Genomic DNA, 21,888 nt, shown 5'->3' with positions numbered 1-21,888 from the left:
CTCTGGAAATACAATTTTCACACCAAATGAAAAAGGTGGTAAACTCAAATACGTGATAAACAATCTCACAAAATAAAACATAACATCTAATTAATAACATGTCCAAGAGTTTTACAACACCTCAGTCCAATCTTTTTTGCATGCACACAACGGCACACATATTTATCATATATTTACTCCTATACTGATTGCTTAACTTCAGTAGTATTAGAAAATGAGAAAATTGGACAATGATTTCATCACTCAGGGATGTAGGTATGCAGCACACAGGAGGGAGAGGCTTTTAATGTAATCTTGCATTAACCGTACTTATGTGATTAGAAGTAGATCAAGAGTGTCTGTGGTTCCTAGTGGAAGACGACATCAGAGAGGTTTCAGTCCAAGAATAATGCAGCTGAAATACACAGAAGAGTGAAACCAGTGAGTATGTAAACCTGAGCTACTGAAAGCCAGTATGTCTGTGTGCGCTGTGCAGAGAAACTGTCTACATTAAACCATCCAGAAGACAGACGGTCCTGTCTATCCTGACACACAATACTGCAATCCACAGCCTCCACATGGCTCAGTGTTAATTAAAAAGCCTTCCCGGGTTGGACGTGCGGCTGTGCCTCGGACCCTGCGAAAGGGGGGCTGCAGCTTTGAACCGGTGGACATAGTGGAAGTGAGCAAAGGGAGAGGCCCAGAGCAATGTGTATGTGTGTATCAAGGAGGGGGAGAATCTTTGAAAGCAGAGCCATGACAGCTGAGGGGGAAGCATGTGTGAGGTATGTTTGTTTTGCATTTACCCCCTGAGCGCAGCTGTGTGCACTGTCCTTTTCCCAGAACACCGGAACACAGCAGACGCCCTCGCGGCTCGCCCTCCGTCCAACCCCACAACTAGAGCAAAGGGGGCCCTATGTCCACATTTGCAAGAGAGAGATAAGAGCTATGTATGCTATAGTCAGGATTGTGCATATACCTTGGATTTGGGTTGGAGAGTAGAACTGCGTGTAATTTTGGGATTCCTGGGTGAGCTGCTATGCTGACAGGTTATAGCCTGCACCCTACTTCTTTTCCTGTCCAGAAGGACATTGAATGTGGTTCAGTTTAGAGAATTAGCAATGGTTGCTTGGCCTGAAGGTGATTACAAGGTATCAGGTTTGCTTGAAACCCTTTTGTTAGAAAGGCCTGATTTAAGCAAAGCAAAGGAGCGTAACCTCATTGCTATTTCTGTCACTGGATAAGGCCGTTACCAGGGGAACAGCAAGGTTTATGATTTTAGTATTTAAGTGATATGAGGCTACGGATATGATTTAGGCTTATAGATATTGTGCTCATCTCGGGCTGGCCCCCTCTTTTCTTTCCACAGACAGGCACAAACAAACAAAGACATATTGTTCCACGCCAAGATAGAAGTAAACAGGGAGTAACCAGAGTGGAGACAGGGAACGTGATTCTCTGCAATGCTATCCTGACACATTAGTGGTTTTACTAAAACAGGTCCTGTTCACATATCATGCCAAAAAACTAATGAAGTTGGGCTCAAACTTCTGACTTGCATTTTCCATACTGACACTTCGGGACACTACCTGACACAATGACTATTATTGATTCTTCTGCTACTCTACACATTTTTTACACATCTACCATGGCCAGATAAACCTGTTTGAGGTTAACTATATCTGTCAAGCCCATGTTGCCTCCAAGTTCTCCTAAAGGACAGTGCAAACATCCCACTTAAAAGTAGTACACCTATACTGAAACACTACCTGATCCTAGTTATCCAAGTAAGGGTTCAAATCAAGAGCAATTGGACTTTGTTAAAGGTGCTTCAAAGACTCTTTGTCTCTCATAAGAGGCAAAATGTCTTCTAAGGACCTACAAAGTCCAGTTGCACCTTCACAGACTGGTTAAAGGGTTTCTGTATGCCAATTAGATTGTTGTACAGTTATTTGATTAAACACCTCTTTATTTAGGAGTATACACCATTTTAACATAATATAAATTAAAAAATAATCAAGATTTTAGAACTAGATTTTGACACACTGCTCCTTTACAAAATAAGACCCCAAGATTACAGTAAATAATAATGCAGAACCCTGTTGTTATTGCACTTTAGCGATGCAAAATCACAAACAAAATACCATGTAATTAAAAAAAATTATTTCTGTTCCCTTACTTGATAACATTTGAATATCATCACCCAACATTATTTAGAGAGATGTTGATGTATACAGTATGTTATGAACAGAAGCATGTTTTTTGTGGGATAAAATATGACTTTAGGGTCTCTTAAGATGGAGGATGAAACTGGTTTTTAATACGCAAGCCTGTGCGGAGTCTTCCAAGGTGCAACATCCAACTGACTGTAGTCAAAATCTTACTGAAAATGATAGAAGCCACTGCATTAATCTGGTCAATGGATTCCTTTGTTTTGATTTGACAGAAATAAAGACAAAAAGAGCATGAAATACAATAATGCTTATGCCGGAACTGCTTCATGACCATTTACTGATCGGCCATGAGAGCCAATCACAGCAATGTTAAATTCCAGAAAAGGCTGTTGAACACTGACATCCTTTCAGTGTTTAAAAGTGTCAACACACTGCGTTATCTCCATCAGCCTCTAGTTTCAAGGTGGCTGCTGCTGGTTTTGGTGTTATTTCTGGCAGAATGACTGACTAGTAGGCACTTCTCTCTCTGAAACTCCTGAGACTGGAAATGCAAGGGGGCACACAGTCATGTCCACTTGAAGTCTGTCCTCCTGAAAACAGAGCTGGCTCTGTTTGGTGGCTGGCGCTCCCAGGCTCTTCAGCCCTGAGAGCAGCAGGCCTGCTGTGCCACTTTCAATTCTCCCACACACCACTTCCTCCTCCATCCCTTCCTTTCTCTGGCCATCAGTGCGGCAGGTGGATCTCTCACCCTGACCACACTAAAACAAACCCAATTTAATCTGTTTGACTTTTAAATGCTCAAGGCTGGAGTAACTTCCACCTTTTTTCAATAACTGAAATGTTTGCATTGAATCTGAGAAGCTTCAATCTGAGAAGCTTCATAATGTGACAGATATGCTGGATATAGACAGTTTTCTGTAGCACTATCATACAGTGTGACTGAAGTTACACACTTCTGCATGTGCTGATGCTGATAAAGATTGCCTTAGTATAATATGACCATTTCATAAAACAGCAAAATTATAATTTCAGTTTTTTTAAGGATGCTTGCTGAACTATTTATCAAAACAAAACCAGTAACAAATTGACTGGAGGAAGAAAAAAACAAAACAATAGCACTCACAATTTAAATAATAAGGTAAGGATAAAACAGCACCTGAAAAGAGAACTACAATGATGCTGAGAGCACTGTACAAACACAATTTCCTGTACTTTAGCAAATAAGTGCATGGATTTATGTGAAATTATTTTACAAACATTTTCCTTAGCCTATCATCTGAACTACAATACAACTCCTTTTAAACCGTACAGCATCCCCTCCCACCAGACTGTCCACAAAACTCACTTGCACTCTGTGGTTGCATTCTTCCACCAGAGGGGTTGAGAAACATGACAGTGCCACGCCTCTTATCTTGTCAAATCTTGTTCTTTCTTGCAGTAATCTTCACCCGTCCTTGTATTTGAATATTTTTTTTATTGCAACAATTATGAAGGTAGTCACTGTTGCCTTTAGAGTTTTTGATTATAGTGCCCCCTCACCCCATGCTGGGTTTGGGTAGACATCTCAGGGGTCAACACGGCCCCCCATCCTGCAGGTATCAGCACATCATGTGGCCCAAGATATGGCTGCACTGTGCTCTTTGGCTTTCATGCGCAAAGCGGCGATACTGGAGGACTTGCGATCAGGGTCCATGTTTAGATCGTAAGTGTTGATGCCTGTAGCCATACCATGAGGCCCTCCAAAAAGGCTGCCCATGTGAGCCTGTCCCACGTGACCCCCGGGACTCGGCATGCCCAGAAAATCAGACATTCCGCTGGCAGAGTGTGGGTGAGGTGTCATACAGGGGGTCACAGTATCGCAGGGCACAACACAGCCCGGCACAGGAGATGCTCCGCTGCTGCCACCGATCCAAGAGGGGTTCTGAATCTGAAATATTGATAAGAAATGAACATTGTTAAAGAGTGACAGAATTGTGCCTTTAAACCCACAACCCACTCCTTTCTTATCAGACACACTGTAATAGCCGTTTAGCCCTTTAACTACAATTTATTGTGTTATTATTTTGGCTGGAAAACAGTTTTAGCGCGTAACTTCAGAAAAAAACCAAAGAAGGTATAACTTGTTAATTAGTGAGCTTTAGAGGTAATCATAGGCATATTTAGTTACTTTTGGACAGAAACAGGCTAGCTGTTTCAATCTTTATGCTAAGCTAACTGCCTGCTGACCATTGCTTATTTAGAGTGCATACATCGATCTTCTCAAGTAACTCTCATCCAGAAAGTAAATAAGTGTCATCAAAATGTCATCATTTTTGTTTTATAGCTTATAGTGTGCTTTACCACACATAACTGAAGGTTATTAAAAGGTTGTGTAATGAACTTAAGCAAGTTTCCAGTCTGCAAGCAGAAATCAAAGTAAAAATGTAAAAACTGTAGAACACTTTATCTCCAAATATATGATTTTGAGTTAATGGGCTAAACTATGTCAAACCTGCATTGAAGTACTCATTCTGTACCTGTGCGTAGTTCTCAGGACGCGTCAGAAGAGGCAACTCGTAAGCTGTTGAGAAATGTGTTCTGACCTGCTGCATCTGACCAAAACGCTCCCGTTTCCTCCATTTTGCTCTTCGATTCTGAAACCACACCTGCAGAGAGAAAGTGTCAGAATGTCATAAAACTGGCAGGATTGTTAGTTTTTTGTCCAAGGGAACAAGGGATCTTTACTTTCATCTCAATAACAAGCCTTGGTCTTTGGTCATAGTGAGGTTTAAAAAAAGGGAAGGAGTGTAAAGGGCCTTAGTTACACTCTTTAACAGAAAGATTCCGCCAAATCTGAAAGAAATACTTTTTTATAGATACAAGTGTAAGTTTCCCTTTAAAATGATCTCATGCAGAACTGAAAGGCTAAATATTAAACATTAAATCTGCAGCATCAAGCTTAAGTGTAGGCTGAGCTGAATGAGTAAAGAAACTGGGAATTGTGAAGAAAATATCCTTTGTAAACAGTGTGCTGCAACCTTCACTTCACTACCAGGTACTTTTATACAAAATGTAAACAGATCTTGTCCCTCTCACCTTTGCCTATTTATTGTCTGACAAGAGCAGTGCTTTCTCTCATAACTAATGTTTCTATAATCATCTTTGACATCTATATCTGACACTTGTTTATTGAAAGCGTTATTGAGTTTGAATTACCATCAGAGTGTGTGGAAGTGATGTAAATATTCTCTGATGGGCTTTAAACCTGACATGTTTTTCTTCAAATGTCAAAATGTATGTGTGAGTGTTATACAACACTTCTCTGATTGTTACTCCCTGACTGGACTGATTATCGCACAGATTTAGCTACAAAAGCTTTTCCTGTCTGACTTATCCCTGATAGGCATATCAGGCATTTTCTTATTTCATGTATTCAGTCTTTGCTCTTAAATCTAAGGAAGCAATATGGTAACTTGAAAAGTGAGATGAGATTATAACTGGGGTTTGTTTGCATTTTCCTTTTTAATTTCCTGAGGTTGAGAGCTCCTGGCTTAGAGATGCTGTCTCCTCCTAAATTATAGAAGCACACAGAGAGGACATCATCCTTCTCTCCTTTATAAATTCATCTTCCTCTGCCCTGTCATTTAGTAATAAATGCTCTAAATAAATGTTGCTCTATGATTATTATACAATACAATGTGTTAGTTTGGTATCTAGTGTCACTAACAGCTCTCATCTGCTCACTGTCTGCTTTGGGCCGAGTCTGTTGGCTATTATACATGGAGAACATATTTTTGTGTTGCACACACTGCGTTGTGACAGTAATTGGTAAAGACCATGACAGCTTAAGTAGCTAGTGGACTTTCAATGAGGCTTTATTTATGTTACAGCCCCAGAGAGAAAGAGCAGAGAAATGCCAAACTGGCCCCAGCAGGAGAGCTGTATGGGGCTGAAAACACTTTGAAGTGAGAGACCGGCTCAGAGGATTGATAACCCGCCTCTGCTGTCACTCATGTCAGTTTCCATACCAAAGTAAAAAGAAATCCAAGGCTGAGCCTGGCTTCGGTTTTCCAACACCCCCAAAGCACTAATATCATGGAAACACCTCTGACCAGTGTTGATGTTCATTAAATGTTTGAAAAGTTTGTTCTGTTTTCCCAAGAATCCTCTACCACATAATTTCTTATATCCCATGTCAGTTGAAGGTAAGTGCGGGACACAGGTGGAGTGATACAAGCAGATATATATGGTGTAATTTAAATTTGAACTGTCAATTTGACTTGGGCTGAAACAATTGTTTAAATTACTGATGGTACGATAATGTATTAATTATGTCAACCCATGGCCATGACAATTTCCAAAAGTTCAAGTTACGTCTTTGTATTTCTTGTTTTATTCAACTAACAGTTTAAAACGGTAAAATGTTATGTTTAGTATCACAAATAAAAGCAGCAAACCCTCACAATTAAGAAGCTGAGGGACTATTTGGCATTCTTTCTTGTAAAAGGACTTAATTATATGTTTAATTGATTATCAAAATAGTAGCCGATTTCTATCCTGTTTGTTGATTGGTCAATTAATCGACTAATTCCTAAATCTGACAAATGGTTTTTGAGAGCCTGACTTAAAGTAGAATACTAGTATATCAAAGAGTTTTTTTTCCAGTTGGTTCTTAAAAATGGTCTTTGTCATGATTCTTCACTCTTCTTCTTATTGACTCCTAGCATATGTGTTGGACTGACCCCCTATTTGCAGAAACCACCATCTATTTTCTGATTGGTTTTGATTACTGCCATTTCATCTTCCTTTAACTGTTTGGATGTATAACCTCATATGGGCACCTGTGTTTTCATCCGGTGAACTCCATGTGTCAGATGCCATCTCGGCTTTCTGAGCTCTCTGGGCTAACAGAATGGCAAATCTGAGAAATGTCATGTTGAAACCCCAACCCTTGACCCCTGACCTTCCCATGTATCTGCAGTGCATATGACTCTGATCTGAACTGAAAACAAGTCCAGACCCTAATGTTTTTCAACCGAACGTCCCTTGTTTTTTTGTTTTTTGAGCACCATCAGACAATGAGGAATAATATCGCCCTCCTTGAGAAATATACTGGCAAACTTCTTTAAAAAAAATCTTGTAAATTTTTAATAGTTAAAAGCAACTTTTCAGCAGGGAAGTTTTTTCTGAACATTTCTTTCACTCCAGACCCAGAATTCATGAGCTGTGAGTCGTTTTGCGTGTGAATGACTTGATAGAGTACAGAGCCCTGTTCTATGACTGACTAGGCATCTTGTGTCTTTTATCTTTTTTTAAGTTGAGTGTTTAAGAGGGCCGCTGGGAGAGCCGAGGGCTGTAAAGCTGCATCCATCTGAAGCAGGCAGGTCTGTGATAGTATGAGCAGCAGAGCAGAGCGGCATACCTTCAGAGCCTCAGGGTTGAGTTATAACCCTGCGGCTGCACATACTTCCTGTGTTTCACGCAAAGCTTTTCTAGTCATTGTTCCAGCTTGTCATGTAAAAGATGGGATTCAATCGATCTATCTCTTATTTCATCCCATGTATGGCACTGGCACATGACAAAAATGTAGCCAAAATATTGTATTATTGCATTAGTTTGAGCATAGACTGGAATGTGAAAATTCAGATATGACTTAAAATATCCATCACTAACTTGCTCAAAGCTCATGGGAAGGGTTTCACACCTACCCTGGACACCACAGAGGGGACACATTCCTGTCTGAACAGGATGTTAATGAAAGAAAAACACAGAAAATCCAGGGGCTTTGGTAGTCCGTGGTGGTGCACACGTACATGCACACATAAACACACACATACACCACACACATGAACGTAAATGGTGGAGGTCTCTTTCTCTGTTCAACAATGTTGGAATGCATTACAGCAGTCACAACAGGATTGTATTTAAATCAGGCCAGAAGGTCACTAGAAGGGTTTCAGTCAGAGTGGTGCTGTACCCCTCAGGCTCGACTAATACCAGCAGAACTGAACTTCACAAATTCAAGAAACGAAAACAGCTGAGGTACGAAGAAAAAGGCCACTCAGGCGATCCCATCAACACACATCACAGTCAAACAAATATCCTTGTATGCTGACGAAAGTCTACTCTCCTTAACTGCACATATGAGGCCCAGGCAGCTCCAACCTCAGCCCCATGGGCCCCCTGGCCTCTGTTAGCTCCCACTCCCCCACTCTCTCTCCCCTTGACTCCCACATTACCAGATAAATCTCTCGTGTTGTTCTGTGAGTGACGTTATCTCTGCAGAGCTGCAGATGTTGAGGGATTCATGAAGTTGTATTGTTAAAACATACTCTGTTCTGCTGTGACAAATAGCTCTTTTTTACTTATTCATAGGGAGACAGGCATGTTCTTGTGAATGTAATTTTTATTAGAAATCTTATGTATTTGTTGGTTGTTTTTTTTGTTTTATTTATTATTTTTTATCTATATATCTGCATGTGAGATTCCCCAAGCACAGTTGTTGAGTGCTTGTATTACCTGTACACGGGCTTCCGTCAGGTCAGTCCTCAGTGCCAGCTGCTCCCGGGCGTAAACATCAGGATAGTGTGTCTTTTGGAAAACCTTCTCCAGCTCTTCCAGCTGGTAGCTTGTAAAGGTTGTGCGGTTGCGCCTTTTCTTGCCCTTGTTGCTTTCGCCGCCATCGCCCTTGTCCAGAGGGCTTGACAAGTCTGTGCCTGGTGGCCTATCAGAGGCTGCCTTCACACCCTGATCCTTCACAGACAGGTAGCTGGTATCCATGCCGGGTGGGTCGGTGTCCTGGGCCAAGTCAGACTCTGTCAGACCTGAACTGTCTTTAACTGCAGAGACAGGATGAGATGAGAAATGTTAAAGAGTTTGTGTTTTAAAATAACTTTAGTAGGATTAAAAGAATAGAGTCAAAAACAGAACGTATATTGTATTAGAATAAAATGTCCTGTAGCCCTGGGATGGCCTCATTCCCTCTTATTTGGCATGTATAAGATAAGGCACTTTCAGAATTACTGGAGCAAAAGTGCTCCTAATAAACAATTGGGACAGAATGTACCTAATACACAATATCTTATCTATAATATCTATCTCAGTAATAGACAAATCTTGAAGGCCAGGAGAGCCATGTCCAACTGATTAACGGTGACAGACACCATGGCGGAAGGAGGAAACCTGGAGGAGGATAAAAAGAGTAGGGCTATAGAATGTGTTGGTGGTCAGGGTGTGCTAGTCTGGATGGAATTCTGATCTATACGCACATGAGTGTATTGTTTGCAATATCATTTTTACTACAGCTCGTTATAACTTAACTAAGCCAATACTGAGTATTGATTTCCGGGTCTACCATCAACAAATACCAAAACTTAAAGGTGCAGGGTAAAGTGACTAAATTGGAGTCAGATAGACACTGGCCATTGGGCCTGACCAGAATCGGTCAAAGTTTTTCCTTCAACGTGAAAATAAAGATGAACATGTTATGTTCTGCTGCTATTCTTCAAGATTCAGGCTGAATGGGGTCAACTGATCTAAGCCATGTGTGCAGATTCTTTAGATGAATAAAACAATAAAGTAAGCAAGGAAAGCTGTTAATATTGAGACTTCAAAGATCCTGCCTCGTTTTGATGCCTCACTCACAATATTGAAACTAGCTTTTTGCAATACTTTTAGCCATAATGCAACATTTTGTCATTAAAACACTTCTGGGAAATGTGTTTTTAGCACATCTAAAAAATACAACTGCTTTTAATTCATAAAATACATAAGTGACTGCTATTGGAATATTATATTTACATGTAGTCTTTTCACCGTTTCACCCTTTTTCAAATACATTAGTTATATTTTTTCAATCACCACATGGGACAAACATTGCTAATTTTTGTTAGTACCTTCAAAAAGCAAAAAGATTTAAACACTTCTTATTGAGCCTCTACAGTATTCTACTCAAGTGTAATAGTCAGTCGCATGTCTCTGGCAGTATACAGTATTTATAACTCGTGATTTATTTGTGGGATCGCTGTAGTAATTCATGGGGTTTGAGGGTGGAACAAAGGAATTTCTCGCTCTTTGTGAGGAAATTCTGTGACAGTTGTGAAATCTGTTGGCGCGCAGTGCTGCAAGTAAGTGTTGATTTATTTGTTTGTCTATATCTGCCTGTGTAATGGATGGCCTGGATAATTGGCTGCTTACGGGATCCAGTTGTAGTTCGTAGATCATTCTGTGATGTGCTGGGGAACAGACACCCTGTCCAAAAATTTGAGACTGAACTCAGACTTTGAGACAGAAAGTTGCAGCTTTTTTACTGACTACCATCCCCAACCACCCACACCCTCTGCCTTAAAGAAGCATGCCCGCAAGAGCACCCACTCACACACACACACACACACACACTTGAAAGCAAGACTGTCTGACTGCAATTCATTAGCTTGGCTACGCCCTCCTATGTACTTCGGCTCAATATTAATTTCCCTTCAGTACTTTTCTCCGGCCAAAATGTAACCGGTCCAATCAGCAAACAGAGGGAGTGGCTGAAAACAATGACGTTGAGGCAGTGCGCTAGAGTTGTAATTCCGTAATGGTGGCGGAAAATGATGTGAGAGAAGCCATTCGGTCCGTTGTGGCAACGCTGTAGAATATCCAGAAGTTAAAGCCCCAGCAAGGACAATCTTTGCCGAGTTTTGTTGGTGGCCATGATGCTGTGGCCCTTCACCCCACAGGGTTCAGGAAAAGTTTGATTTTCCAGCTCGCTCTGTTAGTGGTGAAGGAGTTGGCTAAGGCTAACGCTATGGTGTTAATACTAGTGATGCTAATCCTAAATATATACCTTGCAGGTCTCCCCTCTTGTTGCACATGTGCATGACGTGCGTCACGACCAAATGTTAGCGATTGGTTATGGCAGATCCAGAGTGGCTCTGGACGGATCCAATAGTTTTAAACTTCAACAGAGTACCTGCCTTTAAGGAAGTTAACTCTTGTCAATGGAGATTGGCCAGACTCTCTGGACAAATGAAATGTACGAACGTCTGGTAGGACCAGGCTGGTACTTTCTAGCCACGCAATAAAAGAGAAATCCTGATCTTTGTACTCTCTTGTTCTCTCTCGTTCACACACACACACACTTGCTTTCTTCACGACTGCAGCTTTAAGTGTAAAACCTCAGGCAGCTCTCTGATCATAAATTTCCACAGCCATGTCTCTGGCAGTGTTCTTGTTGAATCTGGCGGCTCTTTTCGCCTTGCTGCTGAACTATCCAGTTCATACACACATCACTGGACTAATACACATCCATATCAAGGAGGATGTAATGGCTGAAAGTATTTTATTTTGGGCTGCTTAATGATCCCTGCGAGCCCTTTCTCTCTCTCTCTGGCTCAGTCTAGTGGCGACTTACAGCTTTGCACATTTCTCCTTCTTTGATACCATCTGGGGTGAAGCTATTTTCAGGATTGAGGACATCTCCACTCATCTGCCCATCCAAACATTTGTCAGGTTAGAACCAGGAGGTGTGTGCGTTCATGTGACCTCTGAGTGTAATTATTAGCACTCAGTCAGCACACACACACACACACACACACACACACACACACACACACACACACACACACACACACACACACACACACACACACACACACACACACACACAGCCATGTTGGGCAATGTGCTGCAAGGTGAGGTGAATGGATATCTTGTCATAGACACTTCCTCCAAGCTTTCTCAAAGACACATGCACAAAGGTTATTAGGTTATATTGCATCTTTTTGTCAATGGTGCAAGTCTTAATAGGATACATGATGAATTATAGTACCAAGATGTAGACACAAGGATGTTTTAAAAGGTCAAAAGGTTGTCAGATTTCTCCATTAAATAAGAATTAAAACTACAAATACATTGTTTTATTTATGGATGGTTTGATCCATGGTTTGCATGCATCAAACATCCATCTATCATCTCTGTACATATTTTTAAGTGGATATTTATTTTATTCAGGTATGTAGGCTACAACTTTTGTTTTGCACAGTGTGTGTGTGTGTGTGTGTGTGTGTGTGTGTTAAATAAATACATATATACTGTATATATTTTTAAACCCTCTTTTATTTTCCGAGGCAACACTGTACAACAAATAGATAAAGAAATAGACTTAGTTTTCAATATGCAATGCTATAAACACATTTTGGCTTTGCCTATGGCACACAGCCTAGGTTTTACTTCACTCCAGCTGAAGCCTCGGTGAGGTGAGCTGAGCATGCAGAGGCCTATTGCCAAATAGGCTGAGAAGCCCTGTTTTGGTCGCTGGGGTTCTAACACCCGCAACATTTGCCTCACTGTCCATGACAAACAAATCCTGTTAGGCTTTGAGGGGAGCAAATGTGTTTTATCGCAGCATAAATACTCTCTAGTTATTTCATTATATTTCGGTGGCTGGCACCCACATTCCCCACAAGGCAAGAGCTGTCAGGCTATTTGAGATCATGAGGCCTCTCGGTGATCAAAGGCCGTTGTTTATATCGCATGTCACTGATGTTTTTTTGGCAGGAGCGGGATATTGTGACAATCTCCTGCTTGTTATCCATACGATCTGCTGTATCTTTAAGGCTCTCCAACAGTGCCCAAGGTGAACAGCAGTGGGCCCTCCTGCAGGGAACACCATATGTGTGAAGAACATAGGAAAGTATTATTGCAAACAATGCCTATCAGGATATAATCTCTGTTAAATAAGTGACTATGAAAAAACACATCAAAACCTCTATCTCAATGTTCATGTGAACAACTGGCTTTTTCTTCCATTACACAAAAGACAGCTTACACCTGCAATTCTGCATGTACTGTCTTTAACAGATATTATGTCTTAACAATAATACAGCAGATCAACCAAAAGGGCTTATTTTCTTTTCTTTTTAGATGAATATGCCATGCAAAATGTTTGGAGTTGGAGCAACCACAGAATGTTCTATTTTCACTGCAGTGGGTCCAACAGGCAGCATCTGTTGCAATTACTGTGCCAGAGTGAAGAGAGCAGAGTCTGCAGCTCTCTTCACTGTGGGCACAGAAAGTTCTGCAGAAATGAAATACATAGAAAGTGCTTCAGAACAAGCTGAGCAGTAATTTAGCTCATGTGTATATTTCCACCTGACTACAGAACAACACAGAAGTTTGTACACATGTCTAAATTTCCCTACACACACACACACACACACACACACACCACAGTTTAGTTGTAACACAACATAGTATGTTAGTGTTAGCATTGATATCCCATTAAAACTAAGTATTGATTTAATACTTGTTAACGTTGTGTGGCACTTCCTGTGTGGACATCAGTGCCAAAATGACGTTCTTGTGGGTCAGACAGCTATTATTCACCGTTAAAAACGAGGGGGCAACATCAAAGTGTAATTTAACTGGCTGTAAAGCGACAGGGCACCTTCACTGCCTCTTTATTGACTGGGGTGACTGAGGTCAGCTTGCGGTGTTAAGAGGAAATACTATAAATTACACACCACACGGCGACTGGGAGAGATTAACAACATGTTGTTTAAACTGAAGAATGAAATGCCTAAAAACTGAGGGAAATGTAAACGGTAGAGAGAAAAAAGATGGACAAGGGAAGAGAAAGTGCAGTTTGTCTAAGTGCAGAGAGCAGAGGAAAGGAAATGTGTTGGCAAAGTGTTTATTTGTACGTGTTTCTGGGGTTTGTTTTACTGATTTAAGATATGGATTGGGATTTAACATGAATATTTGAACAGTGGATAACTCTTAAGTCTTGCTTGGCTGCAAAGACAAAGGCTGGCTGAGACACTGACGCCTGATGCTGGACAATCAAGCCAAGGCAAAAATACAGAAAACCTATCAAGTTATTTTATGACTACATAAAGAGACTCATCACAAATGACAAGCCAACTGAAGATCAGTGGTGGATTAACTCAAGTACTGTACTGCACAATTTTAAGATACTTCTACTTGTTCTTGATTGTTTGAATTTTAAGATACTGTATTTTTTTTACTCCACAACATTCCAGATTGAAATATTGTAGTTTTTTATTCCTCTACATTTACTGTATCTGATAGCTATTTATGCTAATCTGTATGTAAAATTAAAATGGTAGACATATTATTAGTTAATTAAGGCAGATTCTTTGGTTTAGATTAAATTAGGCTATGAATTAGTTAAATGTAGCTTCATTATAATCTGCTGCAACATTAAAATGCTGTTTACACAATGTCTCTTTAGAAATAATCCAATAGAATAATGTTTAATGTTAAAACACTGACACTGCCCATTCTGTTTATTATAGTAAATAGTGCTCTTTTGATACTTTAAGTACATTTGCTGATAATACTTTTGTACTTACTTAAGTAAGCTAAGTACAATAACTTTTATATTTGAGCCTTATTACTTATAATTTAACCTGCAGTAAGTGATTGTTTTAGCCATTTGGGGGTAGCGGAACCAAGTTGTGAACACAACACCAACATATCACTATTTACGTTGACAAATGTGATTAAAAAAAAGTTGCTTATTTAGACATCCAGCAATGACAGAGCAGCATTATCATTCATTTGGAGTCGTGTTTCTGGCCAACTGATGAATTAAGTCCAATATTCCCTCTCTTTTCACTCTGTTTTTGGTCTCCACCAACTCCTGAAGGAAATATCTGGCTTTTTAGATGCTAAATGTTCCACAACATTCACTAGTTATAGATGCTAACTGTGTCTTTCTGCTGTTTGGTGATCAGCAGGTAGAACGCAACATTATGAGAGCAGTGAGAGCATGGGCAGGGACCGAGTATACAGGGCCCACAAATATACTAGAAAGAATAGCCACGATGCGGGGAGGGGTCCATTGAGAATACCAAATCAGTAATGTTGTGGGCTGCACAGCTAATGTGGCTTGGTAAAGGGAAGTTTGGGGTCCCCTGCTGGAGCTGCTGCCCCCACGACCCGACCCTGGCTAAGCGGATAACGATGGATGAATGAATGGACATTGTTAGTATAAAATAGCTACCATAGCCTCTTTAGGTAAAGGATCTTGCTGAATATGCAGTCAAAGTTTCTCTGACTCTGTTCTTGAAATCTAACCATGTTTCTTTTGGAAGTAGAAATAACATGACTATGAATAGCTTAGCACTATACATGCTTGGTGTGGTGTCAGGTGCATTCATCAAAACATTTTTTGTCAATACACACACACACACACACACACACACACACACACACACACACACACGCACACGCAGCCCTAGACACTGCTGTGATTTGGAAACAGTTGATGTGACTCACAGACAGAACCTCAAGCATCAGCAAAGTTTTTTTTTTACTTCGCAAAAGGTTTTCTTCTGTGATAGGCAGCTATTACTTTGAAATTCAACTCTGCTGACTGAGTAAAGTGGTGTTCCATCTCAGCAGGTTGTGCAAAATTTACAAACTGAAAAAACATCCCTAAAGACTGATAAATCATCTCTTATGCACTCTTTGTTTTCCTCGCTCGCTCCCCCTCTGTGTCTCCCTCCCTCCCGCTCCCTTCCAAATGTTTCTCTCAGACTTTGGAGCATAACAGAATTTCCTTCATCTTATGTTTTTGTTGTCTGATTGAAAGAGAACATTCCATCTGAGTGGCAAAAATTTTATAGAATGCATTTTTTGTGTGCACGCACATAAAATGAAAAAAATACTTAACAACTTGCACTCTCACGTTTTCCTATAGCAAGGATTCAACTTCCAAAAAACAAAGACATAAATCCTAACAATGTGCCCCGCAACAATACTGAAATCAGAACTCACTGTGTTAGGTTCATAAAAATGGATAAGAAATGATAGTTATGTAACGACAGAAGTCCAACTGTTCAGTCACCATCAAAATCATGTTAAATGGGTATTTGTTTAAGGCCTATTGGTCAACCATGAAAATACAGTAGATTTGTAATTTTTTTTATATTGAGTCCAACAAAAAAAGTACTGGCTGTATATATAATATTAAAACATTTTTCCATGGGCCCACCAGTGCAGTTAAACTACATATTATAAACAGCAGGTGTTGTCAGTATCACATAATAAATATTCTAAAAAATCATAAAAGAATTCAAAAATGGCTGCTGTTGATAAAAAGCTTAAATCCAAATTTTGCAGTTGAAATCCTGATTTATGTGGTCAAGTTAGTTAATTAATTTTAAAAAAACAACAACAACCTAAGAGTTACTTTTAATTTTAAAGCCTTTTTTTCTCAAAAAACTGAACTTAGGCAGTAGGCACATCTTTATACAAGTTTTTACCTTAACCCATAACGTATCACCTCAAAAAGGTCAGCAATTACTGTTGAGAACATACAAAAAAAATTAGTATTCTATATATATATATATATTTATTCTACATAATATAGAATTTTGAAGGCAAGTACAGAGCAAGAGCAAGAGAGTAGTAAAAAAAAAAGTAAACTTACTATAACGTACACACACAACAGGTAAAAAAAAACAAAAAAAAAACAGAATCTCTGATGTGATGCAGTCCTCCACGGTTGGTTGTGTCTGTTCATTTTACATGAAGCGGTGACAAAGAGACCAAAGGAAGTCCTGGACTGCATGAGCCTTTTGCCCTGCTGCTCTTACTCGGCCATGCAAACTGAGCCTAATGTAAATTGCCCTGCCAAACTTTAAGCTGAATGGTAAAATGATCCTGAGTCCTTGTCACCTCCACTCATGTCATTACCTTGCTGAAATGTGCCTCAGTTGTCTGGATTGCATGGCTGGTTCCCATTACTCCCTGCTCGAAACCAATCTACGCAGACGGCCATAACGAGAGGCTGAAATGGTTCGTGCTGTGTTAAAGATGGTGAGGGAACAAAAAGGCACGAGACCGTAGTGACAAAATCTCACAAGCTGTTGCAATCACACCTGAATGTTGGTCCCACTGAAGATAGCTGTCATGAAGTGTTTACACTCGCAGGGCAGCCGTTTGCCTCAAAAGGATAAATTATGGTTTAAACCAGAATAAACTACAGCCTTTAATGTCTTCAAATTACACCAGCAGTGTGTTATTGGTGCAAAGATGTCATTACCCTGCGTAATCATTGGCTGTAAAAGACAAAATAGTGATGAATGGCACGATCCTACCATAATTAGACTTACAATTCAACAGCCATGCAACAACAAAGCAACATCCTTTGTCTTATTGGTGTTGTTAAATGTTTACTATGTTAAACCGGACTCCAAATGTTGTGATGTGCACGACGTTGACACCAGAGAGTTTTAAATAGGGGGTTTCAAATGGATTTTCTGCGTTCAGGGGAACTCATCCTGCTCTCCAAACAGACGAGGGCAGGAAAGCCAGGCAAAAGGTCAGCGCCCTCAGACACTGAAGGAAGACACGGACACATCAAAAGAGGAAGTATGTTGTCTCTGGCTGATCCCAAAGATGTGTATGCGGCTGCTTTAAGACTATAAAGTGACTGATTGAATCATCTTCAGGGCCCTTTTTTCAATCAAGAAGTCCAGTTTGACAATTTATTTATTGCTACAGTAACATTTACATTGTTTGGTGGCTCCCCTGCATTGACTCTGAGGACCCCCTGTTGAAGATCTCATAAATATTACTTTTTACTTTTCTGCATTTGATTGACTGCTGTATTTACCAGTGACTTTGTAGATTAAGATTTTACATGCAAGAGATATGATCATCTTAAAACTATGTTGAAGTGCTATAAACTACCCAGTATCAGATTAACAGTAAATGCTGCTAATGCAAATATCATATGTAGTAGGCCTAATATACTTTTAATTCTGACCACAGTCTATTTTTTTTTTTTAATAATTTTTTTATTTTGATCTGCATAGTTTTGCCTCATTTGGCATGTACAGGGCAGCCCTGATGCTGTCAGCTCTCAGCCTGTCCATGCTCCAAGAGCAAGCTTTGTTGATTTCATATAACAACATGATTGGCAATGTGTTGAGTAGAAACAACGTAACCCTGTTGGTAGTGACTTGAATGTATGTAAATGTCTATTTCTTCTGTTCTTCTACTGTTTTTCATTGGCCAAAAATGTCTCAGTTACAGCTTCAGACAGCTCTGAGAACGGTCACATCATCTTTGGCTGAACAGATCAAGTCATAAATTATAACAACCAAGTTATTCTCTGACAACTTAACACTACCCCTGCCTTTCTGTAAAATACAGGTTTGATTAAAGCAGTGACTCAGGGAGTAAAATAGACATGTTAGACAATAGCATTTTTCCACTAAACACATCAGGAATCATTTATCATTTTTCTCATCCTCTTCTGCTAAGTTCAGCATATTTTACTGCTGCTTTCAATTTATGTTAGTGTTGTAAAAGTCAGTAAAAAGATGTGTTAACTATAATCTTAAGTCTATGATGTTCACAAGGATAACAGACACCAGTGGGAACACATTTCGATCTTATAGACTCTGTTATAATATATATAATTTACATGTTAAGAAAAAATGCATATAACAATATTCTACACGTACAAAAACTGTCCTGTTCCAAGCGTGAGGAATTAAATTAGGTTTGTCTCTGAGGGCCGAGTCACCGAGAGCATGGGAAATGAAGGAAAACAGAGAAGTTAGACATCTGAGTCGCAATAATGACAAAGCTCTTCTTGTCGACAACCGCCAGGATGTTTTTTCCTGCTTTCGTCGCTGTGAATCCGGTCATTATTTAATTCTCAGTGTTGTTAAAAGATGAGTTTCTGTTTTGGGAGAGAACCTAACATTATGTGCTGATATATTTTATTGTCAAAGTCCAACCCCTTATGGGAAAAAAACTAACACAAAATTCAAAAAAGTCGATAATGGAAATTAACTTAACTCACCCCTTCAATAGCATCTGCTGCGAACACGACCCAACAGGCCATCTCCAGGTTGAGCGTAAAATAATAATTTAAAATAAAACCTAAAAAAATAATAGAAATTGAAAGGAGATCGTTTCGTTGATATTTAAAAAAAAATTCGTTTGCTTGCTGTCTTTCTTCATGGTTTGGACTAAAATAGTCGTTCATACGCGCAATAACTGCGGTTTATTTACAACGTTATATAACATTTTTATTTCGTCTCGATTTACCGGATCTATGTCAAGGTTAATAGGTAATGAAAACTTAACAGCCATTATAAAAAAAGGTTGAGCTTTTGAAAAGACTGATCTCCGTTCTTGACATTTTGGAGCTATAAAGACTTTTTTCTGCAGGCTGATTTCCAGAAACTGTCAAAACATCCTTAAACTATAGGCTACTTCCACTAACCATTTCAACGTAATACAGATGGACAGGCAGCTCAAGTAAATCAAAGAAAAAGCAGTGATGGCTTCATGCGTAAAAACGACAAGTTCCATTATTATTATTATCATTATTATTATTGCAATCACAGCTCGCTGTTTTTACATCTAACATTTTTATCTTGTAATAAAAGGGGGTTTTGAACTTCCATACGCAGGCCATTTATTATTATGTTTTGACAATATTTTGAACATTTGATTCACTCGTTCACAGCAATACTGCTCAATGGATGTTTTCATATCATCCAGACACATTGTATACACTTTATATCCAAAGAGAGAAAGAGAGAAAGAGAGAGAGAAAGAGAGTGAGAGAGAGAGAGAAAGAGAGTCCTCAGGCTTTGTGATTTTAATCAAGACCATAATCTCTCTATTGTCATACCTTTTAAAACTAAAACTAAGACCGTCTGTTTTCAACTCGGCGTAAAACAAAATTTGACATATACATGCATGCTTTTTTACAGAATTCAATAAAAAGGTGTCAGTGTTTGTTCAATTCTCCAAAAAAAAAACCACAGACATGATGATGCTTGTTTCTGTTTAGCATTTACACACAGCAGCTTGAGCTTTTTGTTTGTTTTTTGTTTTGTTTGTCTCCTGATTTCTGTCGATTTATTCTTTTCAAGTTGCGGGCCAAAGCTCAGTTTATATAGTCTACACTCGGATTCTCATACAGTCCACTTATACTCTCGTGATATCAAACATTAGTCTTCAATTGTGTGTGTGTGTGTGTGTGTGTGTTTATTCCTTGTGAGCAGGCAGGGATGTAGCTGAGGGCAAACCAGTTTAATTCAGTTTGTCCACGTTTTAATTTACCAAAAGCGTTTGACGCCTCTTTTTGGATAATAGTTTAACATGTGTTTGTGTCTGATTATGGAGAAAAGGTTTTTGTGGTGGGTAAAAAAACACGAATTTATGCTGTTTCACAGTAGCCTCCTGCCTAACGAGGGTCAAAGTTTTATTTACACCCTCATCATTCACCAATTACAGTTGCGTCCCACGCAATTACATCTAATTGGAGCCAATCATGCAGAGCAATGCAATGAAAATATTACCAGTTTGGAGCTCACTATTTGTGCCATCTGAAAATCTGTTAATTCAATTGTCCGACTCAGCTCCACTATTACGGATTGTAATGCAGATTATCGCATTAAATGCGCCCTAATTTAATTTTGATGGTCAAAGGGACAATTTGATAGTCGCGAAGATTATGCCTCTTCTCAACTGTGTTACGCACATAACTGCTGGGCCGTGTCGTTACGAGCTGAGAGCTGTGGTGTGAGCGGCTGCTGCTGCTGGAGAGATGCGGTTTACGCAAGAAGTAGCCTGGGTCTTCCGTCTTTTAGACACGAAGAAGAAAACAAAACAGAGGATTTTTTAAAAGCCCCAACCCCATCGAAGTAGTACCCAATGTACGTGTGATTGTTGCCAGTAAAACAGTAAAAAGACAATTTAGAATCAAAGTTCGACTATCTTGCTCAGTCACAGCCATGATGGCCATTTTACGCATCATGTGCCATTAATTGCAATGGAAACTTCAAAACAACCCAACGGTATATCTGCGAGTTTTTTGGAATACTTGCAACAATGAGCGATGACGCTGCTGATGACGTTAAAATGACCTGCACAGGTAGCATATAGGTAATTATCGGACACATAACTGCAGGGAGAAAACACCAAAGACATTAAATGATTTAAGTGACTTTAGCTGTTATAAAACATGCCTGCTGCATATTTTCGTGACAAATCCTGGCCATCATGGTGAAAACCGCTACACAAATATAATGCTGGGCTCGTGTTTTGTCTTGGGACGACTCACCTTGCCAAGTGGACGCAAACAACTTAAGTCATCTTGAAATTTGTTTTTTTTCCACTCACCATAGCAGGGGATGAGCGCTCCGTTGTGTCCGCTCTCTTGGTGCAGTTTGCCCTCTTCGGTGGGTGTTTTGCAAAAGGACCTCTGCATGAAGAGGTGGTATTTGCTGAAAGTGCCTTGCCCAGCTGCGGCGGCATCCAATGACTGGCACTCCTGCTGGAAGGGGCTCCGGGACTTTTCTCCGTAAGCCTGACCTTTGTTGGGCAGGAAGGCAGTGGGGCTGTATTTGGTGTCAGCGGCTGGGAATGTCCTAAAGTGGTCCGTCTGGTTATCCCTAACTTGCGCTGCAGAGGGGCTATAATATGAATCCATGGATGTCATATCGCTGTGTGAAACGCAGGCCTTGGCGTTCATGCCTAAAAAACAGTGAAGGGGAGAAAAAGACCAAACTTCTCTCTCTCTCTCTCTCTCTCTCTCTCTCTCTCTCTCTCTCTGTCTCTCTCTCTCTCTGTCTCTATCTCTCTCTGTCTCTCTTTCTCTCTCTATGGAAAGGGAAGCGTAGACACCCCCTCTTCCTCTACCTCATACAGATAAACATACACACACACACAAGCACGCAGATACTGCAACGCACACCAGACCGCAGCTGGG

The 21,888-nt window shown here is 40.0% G+C and overlaps 1 protein-coding gene across 1 annotated transcript; it reads right to left on the bottom strand.

Moving 5' to 3' along the window:
- Positions 1–3,521: 3,521 nt before the first annotated feature.
- alx4a (ALX homeobox 4a) lies at positions 3,522–21,736 on the bottom strand. Its single transcript, XM_032514906.1, has 4 exons — positions 21,300–21,736; positions 8,652–8,971; positions 4,670–4,798; positions 3,522–4,080 (listed from the first exon to the last, which is right to left on the bottom strand). The coding sequence occupies exons 1-4, from the start codon at positions 21,649–21,651 to the stop codon at positions 3,760–3,762; spliced, it is 1,122 nt and encodes a 373-aa protein (XP_032370797.1). The 5' UTR covers positions 21,652–21,736; the 3' UTR covers positions 3,522–3,759.
- Between the last annotated feature and the right edge of the window lie 152 nt (positions 21,737–21,888).

This window comes from Etheostoma spectabile, chromosome 1 (genome assembly GCF_008692095.1).
Source record: "Etheostoma spectabile isolate EspeVRDwgs_2016 chromosome 1, UIUC_Espe_1.0, whole genome shotgun sequence".
NCBI classification, from domain to species: Eukaryota; Metazoa; Chordata; class Actinopteri; order Perciformes; family Percidae; genus Etheostoma; species Etheostoma spectabile.
This window is presented reverse-complemented; position numbering and strand designations above follow the sequence as displayed.

Bases quoted from the DNA above. Each gene is read 5' to 3' on its own strand.
- alx4a (XM_032514906.1), bottom strand. From the start codon at position 21,651: ATGAACGCCAAGGCCTGCGTTTCACACAGCGATATGACATCCATGGAT. The intron at 4,799-8,651 runs GTAATACAAGCA...TTCTCTCTGCAG, and splicing joins TGACGGAAGCCCGTGTACAG to GTGTGGTTTCAGAATCGAAG. The intron at 4,081-4,669 runs GTACAGAATGAG...TCAATATTTCAG, and splicing joins GTCCTGAGAACTACGCACAG to ATTCAGAACCCCTCTTGGAT.